This window comes from Danio aesculapii, chromosome 14, assembly GCF_903798145.1.
Source record: "Danio aesculapii chromosome 14, fDanAes4.1, whole genome shotgun sequence".
In the NCBI taxonomy this organism is placed as follows: domain Eukaryota; kingdom Metazoa; phylum Chordata; class Actinopteri; order Cypriniformes; family Danionidae; genus Danio; species Danio aesculapii.
This window is the reverse complement of record NC_079448.1, coordinates 43,023,578-43,035,830: the sequence shown is the minus strand read 5'-3', so window position 1 is coordinate 43,035,830 and position 12,253 is coordinate 43,023,578. Positions and strand designations below refer to the sequence as shown.

At 37.6% G+C, this 12,253-nt stretch overlaps 1 protein-coding gene across 1 annotated transcript in view; it reads left to right on the top strand.

Moving 5' to 3' along the window:
• Window positions 1–12,253, top strand: part of drp2 (dystrophin related protein 2) — a 156,351-nt gene that overhangs the window by 115,794 nt on the left and 28,304 nt on the right. Inside the window, exons 13-16 of the mRNA XM_056471891.1 lie at window positions 4,580–4,746; window positions 7,976–8,087; window positions 8,443–8,579; window positions 12,178–12,243. Of these exons, the coding sequence (XP_056327866.1) occupies window positions 4,580–4,746; window positions 7,976–8,087; window positions 8,443–8,579; window positions 12,178–12,243 (482 nt within the window). The remainder of the gene's footprint in view (window positions 1–4,579; window positions 4,747–7,975; window positions 8,088–8,442; window positions 8,580–12,177; window positions 12,244–12,253) is intronic.

Below are 12,253 nucleotides of genomic sequence, written 5' to 3'. Positions count from 1 at the left end.
AGTAGTAGTCGTTACACAGGATTTACACAGGATAAATGAAATGCACACATTTTTGGAGCCATGATCATGGAGCCAATTTGTCTATGCGCGCCTGGGCTACCTTGCCGAATGGCTTAACACTAATGTAATAGACTGTGATGTGTGCCTTGGCTACTTTATCAACCAGCTTAACACTAACATTCGGGATTATGTGTTCCTAGAAAGAACAATAGAAAAGTTGCACATTGGAATGGAAAAACATATTCTGTGTGAATAAATTTAGCAATTGATAAAACATGTAGCCTAATCCAAACAGGCTTTAGCTGAATGTGCCAAATTATGCAATGTATTAGATTTCGTTAGTTTAAATATGTACATTTATTTGAATATAACATACAGAAAACCTAAAACAAACATGTGATGATTCAGACAGGATGAATGAGCAATGCACATTTTTGTAGCCATGATAATGGAGCCAATTTATCTATGCGTGCCTGGGCTACCTTGCGGAATGGCTTAACACTAATGTAATAGACTGTGACGTGTGCCTTGGCTACTTTGCTATCTACTTAACACTTCCTTACTGGACAATATGTTCCTGGAAAAGAAAACTATGGAAAAGTTGCACATATGAATGGAAAAACACATTCTGTGTGAATAAATTTAGCAATTGATAAAACACGTAGCTTAATCCAAACAGGCTTTAGCTGAATGTGCCAAATTATGTAATGTATTAGTGTTCGTTAGTTTAAATATGTACATTTATTTCATTTGATCTCATTTTTTTGTGAACATAAAATACAAAAAAAAACATCTTATGATTCAGACAGGATTAATGACATGATCACGGAGTCAATTTAACTATGCGTGCCTGGGCTACCTTGCCGAATGTCTTAACGCTAATGTATTGACTATATATTTGTTTTATCTGCATAATCATTCAATTTAATGTTTAACACCATAAAATTGTGGAAGTATGCAAAGAAAAAAAAGTCAATAATGCATGCAGTTAAAGCAGAATACCTTGAGGCCTGTGCTGATATGCCTGTGCTCTGTCTATAGCATATCTGACCTCTGTTAAAACTCCATTTACACACTTTATACTATAAAATCATTGTAGTGTAGTTTGTAAGCAAGTCTGGGATAGAAAATGGCTGAAATATAAAAAAAAAAAATGAAAAAAATTTTGCCAGTTGCCAATCTTGCATTTGGTGCAATAACCAGCAGATCACTATTTCTGGCTGGTCGATCGTTCATCTCCTCTAACCCAATTCCCTCTTTCATTTTCCCTTTTCCTCTGATATACTTTCTGTTGATATGATGAAAGGCCTCCCTCTACACTCTCTCTGTGATGAGCAAATCTTCTTAAACATTTGTACCAGAGGCATACTTTCTCACTTTCCTTTCTCACTTTTATTGCCTGTCACGTTTCTCTCTCTTGGCCTCGCTCTCTCTCTCTCTAACTGGGCTCTGCTTCTCCTGGGTTTTTGGGATGGAACGCACAGAGATTAAAGAGCTGTTCTGTTACTTTATTCCATTGGGTTTTAGTGAGTCACTGACCGAAAACGTTCCCCACGCAAATGCTTGGTTGTCGTGTTGAACTTATTAAACGTGGATTTCACCTTTACTGTGCCTGCATCAAACTTGCGTCCTCAAGGGGACAATAGAGGTTCCTTCTGTGCCATTAAAAGTGAAGTGTGTAACTTAAGTGTCATTAACGGCAGTAAACAGAGAAGCAAAAAAACAGAGGCTATTTTTAAACGTTTCCTCAAAATATTGGTCACGATGCTTTGATAGAAGCTCAGAGATGCTTATAAAGCTTTGGTGAAATCAATATCTGAAATCAATCATATATGACTGGGATATGAAAAGTATGATGTCCATTTATTCCTGATATTCTTAACATTCTGGAATAGTGACAATAAGACCTTGAACACATCGAACTTGTATTTTGCAGTAAGAGGCACATTTTTAAAATGGTTTTCTAATGGCAGTGAGTATTTTGCATACTATTAACATTCTTAAGAGCTCTCTAAACACATTGTATAAATATGTTAATGTATGTCCCTTCTTTATCAAATTATTAAAAGATAATATAATATAATTATTACAATGAAAGCTTATATAAAGATTAATTAAAAAGTTATAAAATTAATATAAAAATATATTTATACTAACAAGTTGTTTTTAATATGTGGTAGATAATCCCAATCATCTCTATCCAAAAAATTAATTAATTAGTATAAATATTAAAAATCCTTTTTTTAAACCTTTTTAAAAAAAGGAAAACTACTTTTGTGGACAATGTCTAATAAATGTAGACAGTTTAATATTCTTGAAAGAAGTCTTACCAAGCCTGTATTTCTTTCTTACAATTAAAATACAGTAACAAATAATAATAGTGTTTGTAATCTAGTGTAGTATTTAATTAACAGTTTCTATTTGAATGAATGAATAAATTAATTAATGAATCAATTAATAAAGAAATTATTGAACTGCTTGTTAACGCAAATTTCTAATCAGCCAATCACATGGCAGCAACTCAATGTATTTAGGCATGTAGACATGGTCAAGACGATCTGCTGCAGTCCAAACTGAGCATCAGAATGGGAAAGAAAAGTAATTTAAGGGACTTTGAATGTGGTTGTTGGTGCCAGACGGGCTGGTCTGAGTATTTCAGAAACTGCTGATCTACTGGGATTTTTTCGCTCAACCATCTCTAGGGTTTACAGAGAATGGTTCAAAAAAGAGAAAATATCCAGTGAGCGGCAGTTCTGTGGGCACAAAAATGCCTTGCTGAAAGGCAAATGCAACAGTAACTCCAAATAACAGCACGTTACAACCGTGGTATGCAGAAGAGCATCTCTGAACACACAACACGTCCAACTTTGAGCAGCAGAAGACCATAGCGGGTGCCACTCCTGTCAGCTAAGAACAGGAAACTGAGGCTACAATTCGCACAGGCTCATCAAAATTGGACAATAGAAGATTGGAAAAACGTTGCCTGATCTGATGAGTCTCAATTTCTGCTGTGACATTTGGATGGTAGGGTCAGAATTTGGCGTCATCAGCATGAAATCATGGATCCATCCTGCCTTGTATCAACAGTTCAGGCTGGTGGTGGTAGTGTAAAGGTGTTTCTTGGCACACTTTGGACCCATTAGTACCGATCGTGAATTGTGTCAACGCCACAGCCTACCTGAGTATTGTTGACCATGTCCATCCCTTTATGACAACAGTGTACCCATATCCTGACCGCTACTACCAGCAGGATAGCGCGCCGTGTCATAAACCGCGAATCATCTCAAACTGGTTTCTTAAACAGGACAATGAGTTCACTGTACTCAAATGGCCTCCACAATCACCATAACTCAATCCAATAGAGCACCTTTGGGAGACAAATGGTACCTACATTTTAATGGTAGGTAAAATGACTTACAATAAGCCATGAATTGTGTCGAAACACAACTATGTATGTTAAATTGACTTTTGCTTTAACACACTTATTGTCAACTATGTTTTAGACTTAATAATTCAATCTAAGGAATGATTAATAAGTAATACCAGGTGGCATCATCTTATCTCTCATTACTCTTACGAGGCGGTAATTCAGAAAATGTAGGTGTGCTTCTCAATGGAACGTAACCTTTCAGCATTTCATTTCACCGACAGCCTAATTACGAAACTGGTGTAGGCCTCAGGTTTCCTGCAAAATGGCCTTAAAACTTTCATTCTCATATGTGTCACCCCTTAATTAAATCTCGTTCCATTCAAGAGCATATCCACAAACTCAGACTCACATGATTAGATTTTATTATTATTATTAATGTCCAAAATGCCACCACGCTGCCAATCAGTGCTTTCCAATTCCCCCAATTTTTGCTTCATTAATCCTGACAGACTGACAATGATGCGGCTCAGCTGGCCAGCGTGTGTCTAGATGAAAAGACTGATTTCACTTTGTTTGAAGTTATGAAGCATCTCATGAGAAACCCTCGGCTCTCCCAGTGGCGTGGACTGTTTAGAAGATCTCCTTTTGTTGTTTCAGTGAAACTTCTGGAGTGTTCAGCTCGACTCCAGCACACTGCAGACTTTGGTCTGAGTCCCAGACTACAAACGCTGCTTAAAACACACACACACACACACACACATGGACACGCGCGCACACACACACACACACACACACACACAGACGCACACATACACAGCCATGCCCTCTCAGGAGACTACACACTCCAGTGACTACCGAGGGCCAAACTAGAGATGCTCATGTTAATTATAAAGCTTTGCCCGAGCCTCAGAATGCGCCCAAGGGAAATCAACCCTTTAATGTATCTCCGATGCGTATTTAATGAGAATTTAGCACGTTCCAGACTTTTATCTCATCCTCTTTTATTAAGGTTATAGCCTGTCATCTGTTTTCCATCGTGTCGTTGTAACAAGGTCCAGCTTCTTTTGCGATTGTTTCCGCGATTCCCTATGGATCGAGAAAGTTCATTCAACGGATAAATATGCCAGTTGTTTTGGTGCTTAATTAGGCATGCACAATGAACAATATGGTGCTAACTGTTGCTGTCTTTCTCATGTGTGTTTTCTCCAGGTTTCCGGAAAGTCAGCAATCGAGTTGTCTCACTTCTTGGAGTGGATGAGTCTGGAGCCTCAGTCGGTGGTGTGGCTTCCAGTTCTGCATCGCGTTACTGTGGCTGAAACCGCTAAACACCAGGCACGCTGCTACATCTGTAAACAGTGCCCTATCAAGGGCTTCAGGTGGGATGATATGAATAAAACATGTTCTTTATAGCTAATCAGAGGTTTCGAGATTCCAGAAGTACAATTCTAAATGGGGAGTAATATATTATGTGTTATATATACAGTTGAAGTCAAAATACTAATAGTAATTATAATAATAATAATAATAATAATAATAATAATTATTATTATTATTATTATTATTATTATTATTGTTGTTATTTTATATATATATATATATATATATATATATATATATATATATATATATATATATATATATATATATATACATATATATATATATATATATTTATATATATATATATATATATATATATATATATATATATATATATATATATATATATATATATATTATATATATTATATATATTATATATATTATTATTATTATTATTATTATTTTTTTTTTATATATATATATTTCCCAAATAGATCTTTAACATGCAGTTGGGTTTTGACCCAATTTTATTGATTTTGGGTATACCTAATAGATGCAATCTCTTGGTGAAACAGAAATACACAGGAGGGCTGAAAAAAAATACACAGGGGGGCTGATAATTCTAACTTCAACTGTATTATTGGCTTGATTTGTGTTTGGAAATGACATTAACCAAAAACAGATAATATGTGAACCCTTTTATATTTATTTCTTTATAATTTGGCAAAAGATTTTGTTCTATGTTATGTTCGTTTGTTTTATTTTTAATAATGTTTTTGTTGATCTATTATTTATGCTTACTTTCCTTTAAAGAGATGCTGTATAAAACGGCTTTCAACTAAATGTTTTATATGCTTGAAAGGGTTATATTTAACAAATAAAAAGAAAGAAACAGAGAAAATACCAGCTTAGTAATGATAATTATATATACACTATAGTTTTAAAGTTTTGGGGAATTATACAATTGTTTATTTTATTCAACAAGTGTTAAAATGAGCCAAAAGTGATTATATATTATTATAAAAAAGTAATATGGTTTCTTTAAACTTTCTATTCACCATTAAGTGGATATCAAAATGTAACAACAGAAGTGTCAAGCTTTAAATGATCATATTTATTTATTTTTTTGAGCGAGATGCTAATGGTCTAATTCGATTTAATGATTTATGCTAAGCTAAGTTTAAAGTGCTTCGAAATTGGCTGAATGGATTAAAAAATGTTAAAACACAACTCTAGAGGTGTTGTTAAAAAGAGCCTACAAAAAGACAAACTCTTCTTTTAAACCGACTGTTTAAAACCACTGCAAAAATTGGTTACACTTTATGTACCATGTTACAGTGTCACTATTTACTTAACTACTAACAATATGAATTAACTACACATATTTATTTACTCTATGGTTAGAATGTTTGTTAGGTTTATGGTTAGTTGCATGTAATTATGCATAATTATGCATAACTAAATTGTCCATAGTGTATGTGTGTGATTGAGTGTGTATGGATGTTTCCCAGCGATGGGAACATCCATACACACTCAATCACACACATACACTACGGACAATTTAGTTTACCCAATTCACCTGTACCACCTATGTCTTTGGACTTGCACCTGGTGTAAACCCATGCGAACACCGGGAGAACATGCAAACTCCACACAGAAATGCCAACTGACCCAGCCAAGGCTCGAACCAACAACCTTCTTGCTGTGAGGCGACATCGCTACCCACTGCGATACTGCATCACCTTATTATTGTTTATTAATATTATTATTCATTCATTCATTCATTCATTTTCTTTTCGGCTTAGTCCCTTTATTAATCCGGGGTCGCCACAGCGGAATGAACCGCCAACTTATCCAGCACGTTTTTTTACGCAGCGAATGTCCTTCCAGCCGCAACCCATCTCTGGGAAACATCCACACACACTCATTCACACTCATACACTACGAATAATTTAGCTCACCCAATTTACCTATAGAGCATATCTTTGGACTGTGGGGGAAACCGGAGCACCCGGAGGAAACCCACACAAACGCAGGGAGAACATACAAACTCCACACAGAAACGCCAATTGACCCAGCCGAGGCTCAAACCAATGACCATCTTGCTGTGAGGCGGCAGCACTACCTACTGCGCCTTTAACATGCAGCTGGATTTTGACCCAGTTTCATTAATTTTGGGTTTACCTAATGGATGCATTTTGTCATCAGCTAATACGAAATTGTGTAATAAATTAAACTTTGTCGCCAGAAAAATTATTTTACTCAATTGGATTATTGATAAATCTCTATTACTTAAAGGTTGGCACAAGATAATTTTTGAGTTAATTCCCATGAAACATCTTAGCTATGTTATACACAATTTTTTAAAGTTTACTGAAAGCAGCAGCAGGTAGTTCACCTCAGATCTTGAAAATAAAATATACTATATAACTGTGACTCAGTGCAAACCAACACATATCAGTGATTCAGCATCTACATTTTATCATGTTAAAGAGGTTTAACATGTGTTAAATAGATTATAAACCTTACCATTTTGTTAGTGTGCAGCGAGTGCACTATTCTGTGCTTATGAATGGCTGTATTTAAATTTCTGATGTGTTTCCTCTGGTACAAACAGCCAAATTGCTTATTTCTGCAAATCTCGTCATGTAGCATGTTGTGAGGACACATGGTTACAATGTAACCTGCTCACCTAATGTTTACATTCATAATATTTATATTATTTGATAATTAATAACCTCATGTGGAACTCTGAATCAGCATCTCATTTTGGAGTCTGCTACTGTCCACCGGAGGTCACATTTCGGTTGTGGATGCGTACCTTGAGAGCCTTCCTGACTCAATGAATGAAATGCACTGTTTTCCACCTGCAACCCAGAGTGCTGAAATATAATTGGCTGCAGTGGCATTGGGCGAGGTAAAATATCCAAAACAAAGACTGACGTTCCAGCACGTAATGCTCATTTTCAAAGCAGAATATGTGACTTAAGCATTGTTTTTCAGATAAACAAGAATCTTTACTTAACATGTTTCTTTAATATCTGCAAACATATTATGGTATTTTTGTGTTTTAGAAAGATCACAATCTTACATACAGCACCTTTAACCTTTGATTGGCAATGTAAGGTAATAATACTGTTTTTATACACTTTGTGGAATTTGCTGGCAAACCCATCACCATCCACCATGCTAGTCGTAAACTGTTATAGTCAGTCATCCTAAAATGAACACATCTATATCTGTATGTAAAATGTGTCTCTGTCTCATTACAATGTATTTCAGATACCGAAGTCTAAAACAATTCAATGTGGACATCTGCCAGATGTGTTTTCTGACGGGCCGGACTACCAAGGGCAAGAAACTACACTATCCCATCATGGAATACTACACCCCGGTACAAACACGGCTTCTTCCTTGCCAACTGGCAGCTTTTGTGCTTGCTCGAAGGCTTCTAATTCAATAACTAAGGCACTACGCAAAATAAATATGAATTGAACTGAATTGATCTCATGCAGTGAAATACGACACAGGGCCATTTGCTTAATGGTTTTCCCATGCTCCAGTCTAGAGTTTTATAGGTGGGTGTCTTTATTACGCAGCAGCTTTGTGTAGCTCCTCAAGAGATGATAGATGGAGATTGGAGGAAGACAAATGCTCTGTGCTGTTGGAGGAATGTTATGTGGAGGATGAGTTTTGTCTCAATCGCTCATTCTTACCCATTTTTCATTTCCCTTTCTGAATCATTCCAGACGACCTCAGGTGAGAAGATGCGGGACTTTGCGAAGACGTTGAAGAACAAGTTCCGCTCGAAGCAGTATTTTAGTAAACACCCACAGAGGGGATACCTGCCTGTTCAATCAGTACTGGAGGTGGAGAGCTCCGAGACGTGAGTTTGACTTTCTGTCTCCGCTGATGAGAATCACACCGTAGCGCCGTTGTGCTCTTTTGAAGGTTCATAAGTGAAGCGCCGTGGGACTAAACACAGTGCAGTCCAGAATAACTTTCCTTCCTTGGTGAATCTAAACATCTTAAACAAGCCTGTGGTGGTATGATGGTCTTAGGCTGGTTTTGATGGCTGCTTTTAAAAAGGTTTATGTCAAATTTCCAACATAGGCTCATTATGAAAACATAACCTTATATACGTTTATGGAGATCGCAAATTATGTAGCCAGAGCTACATATGGCTACATTTAGGCCTCGTTTAAACTAATGCGTTTAAGTTTTGCTACGGTTACGCCATCTGTCAACACTACGGCGGAGTTTTCGAGTGCCAAAAACAGAGCGTTTTTAAAACACCGGAGAGGCCGTTTTCATTCTGAAAACCTGCTGCTCCGTCTCAGTGTAGATGGGGGAAAATGGAGACATCTGAAAACGGAGGTGGGGCTTTTCTGATTGGGGCTTTTTCCTCAATATTAAGTAACCTACACACAGATCAGTCTTGCATCCTTTACTTGTAAGTTCAGACTTCGCAAGTTTGAGGCTTTTTTCTCAATATTAAGTAACCTACACACAGATCAGTCTTGCATCCTTTACTTGTAAGTTCAGACTTCGCAAGTTTGGGGCTTTTTCCTCAATATTAAGTAGCCTACACACAAATCAGTCTTGCATCCTCTCTTGTAAGTTCAGACTTCGCAAGTTTGGGGCTTTTTCCTCAATTTTAAGTAGCCTACACACAGATCAGTCTTGCATCCTTTACTTGTAAGTTCAGACTTCGCAAGTTTGGGGCTTTTTCCTCAATATTAAGTAGCCTACACACAGATCAGTCTTGCATCCTCTCCTTGTAAGTACAGACTTCGCAAGTTTGGGGCTTTTTCCTCAATTTTAAGTAGCCTACACACAGATCAGTCTTGCATCCTCTCCTTGTAAGTACAGACTTTGCAAGTTTGGGGCTTTTTCCTCAATTTTAAGTAGCCTACACACAGAGCAGTCTTGCATCCTCTCCTTGTAAGTTCAGACTTCGCAAGTTTGGGGCTTTTTCCTCAATATTAAATAGCCTACACACAGATCAGTCTTGCATCCTCTCTTGTAAGTTCAGTTTTCGCAAGTTTGGGGCTTTTTCCTCAATTTTAAGTAGCCTACACACAGAGCAGTCTTGCATCCTCTCCTTGTAAGTTCAGACTTCGCAAGTTTGAGGCTTTTTCCTCAATATTAAGTAGCCTACACACAGATCAGTCTTGCATCCTCTCCTTGTAAGTTCAGACTTCGCAAGTTTGGGGCTTTTTCCTCAATTTTAAGTAGCCTACACACAGATCAGTCTTGCATCCTCTCCTTGTAAGTACAGACTTCGCAAGTTTGGGGCTTTTTCCTCAATATTAAGTAGCCTACACACAGTTCAGTCTTGCATCCTCTCTTTGTAAGTTCAGACTTCGCAAGTTTGATATGAAAAACAAACTCCCGAGAACATGTCCGGTAAATCTTCAAAGGGAAATGTGTATTTTATAACCTCATTCACACATGGCAAGGCAAGGCAAGGCAAGGCAAGGCAAGTTTATTTATATAGCACATTTCATACACAGTGGCAATTCAAAGTGCTTTACATAAACAGGAATAAAAGAAACAATTATAAGAGAAATAAAAACAAACAGAATAAAAATAAAATAAAATAAAAGCTGATAAAATGTGTTATAAAAGAGTTAAAAAGAAGAGAAAAACATAGTAGTTCGATCTGTCGGACGTAGCACAGTGCTCATTCAGTAAAGGCACAGCTAAACAGATGTGTTTTCAGTCTTGATTTGAATGTGCCTAATGTTGGAGCACATCTGATCATTTCTGGAAGCTGATTCCAGCAGCGAGGGGCGTAGTAGCTGAAAGCCGATTCACCCTGCTTTGACTGAACTCTTGGGATTTCTAATCTATTTGATCCTAAAGATCTGAGTGATCTGTTAGGTTTGTATTCAGTGAGCATATCTATAATGTATTGAGGTCCTAGGCCATTTAGTGATTTATAGACCAGTAATAATACTTTAAAATCTATTCTAAATGTGACTGGGAGCCAGTGTAAAGACCTGAGGACAGGTGTGATGTGCTCTGATTTCCTGGTTCTGGTCAGAATTCTGGCCGCAGCGTTCTGGATGAGCTGCAACTGTCTGACTGTCTTTTTGGGAAGGCCAGTGAGGAGGCCATTACAGTAATCCACCCTGCTGCTGATAAAAGCATGAACAAGTTTCTCTAAGTCTTCACTGGAAACAAAGCATCTAATTCTTGCAATGTTTTTGAGATGATAGTATGCTGATTTACTAACTGCTTTGACATGACTATTGAAACTCAGATCTGACTCCAGAGTCACACCAAGATTCTTGACCTTATTTTTTGTTGTTTGACCCTTAGAGCCAAGGTACGCATTCACCTTGAGAACCTCATCTCTGTTCCCAAACGCAATGACTTCAGTTTTCTCTTTGTTTAACTGAAGAAAGTTTTGGCACATCCAATTGTTAATTTCATCAATACATTGGCAGAGGGTGTCAATGGGGCTGTAGTCATTAGGCAGTAAGGCTAGGTAGATCTGAGTGTCATCAGCATAGCTGTGGTAGGAGATTTGGTTCTTTCTCATTATTTGGCTCAGAGGGAGCATATAAAGGTTGAACAGGAGTGGTGCCAGAATCGAGCCTTGTGGGACTCCACATGTCATGGGTGTCCACCCTGACCTATGGTCACCTATACTGACATAGTATCCTCTCCCTTCAAGGTAAGATCTGAACCATTTGAGGACCGTCCCAGACAGCCCAACCCAGTTTTCCAGCCTATCCAGAAGTATGCTGTGATCGACAGTGTCAAATGCAGCACTGAGATCAAGCAGTACCAGCACTGTTAGTTTGCCTGAATCTGTATTTAGGCGGATGTCATTGATTATCTTTATAAGGGCGCTCTCTGTACTGTGATGTGGTCTGAAACCAGATTGAAAATTGTCCAAACACCCCTTGAAGTTTAAGAACTTGTTAACCTGGCAAGAACTTGTTAAGAACTTGTTAAGAACTTAAGAACTTGTTAACATGGCAAACAACGATTGATAAGAACAGATAATCATATTAGATTATATACAACCCAACAAGGGCATCGCTGCTATTATGTTTACACATTAAATATTTTTTTCCTGAGGTGATTTAAACCAAAATACACAACAACCTGTGAGCATATGGAGAGAAAGAGTGTGTCTCCTACAGGTTGTTTGTCAAGCTCACTCACTTGTCAAGCTCGCACACTAAGAATTGCACATCATTTCCAGAAATATGGAGTGTTGATAAGAAAGTGTCTGGTGCATATGGAGAGAAGACAGTGTGTCCTACAGGTAGTTTGTCAAGTCCACTCATCTGCATGATGCAGGTCATCCATAATGACTACCTAAAAAAAATCACCCGAAACCTTTTTAAAACCTTCAACCCAAACAGCCTGACCAAGTTCAAAAACCAGCCAAGGCATGTTGCACCCAAGCATTCACACATAACAATCTACTTTGCTAACAGATGTGTGTGTTGGTGTTTTGACAGGCCCTGCTCATCTCCCAGGCTGCCTCATGCGGACACGCACAGCCGGATTGAGCATTTTGCCAGCAGGTACGGGTTC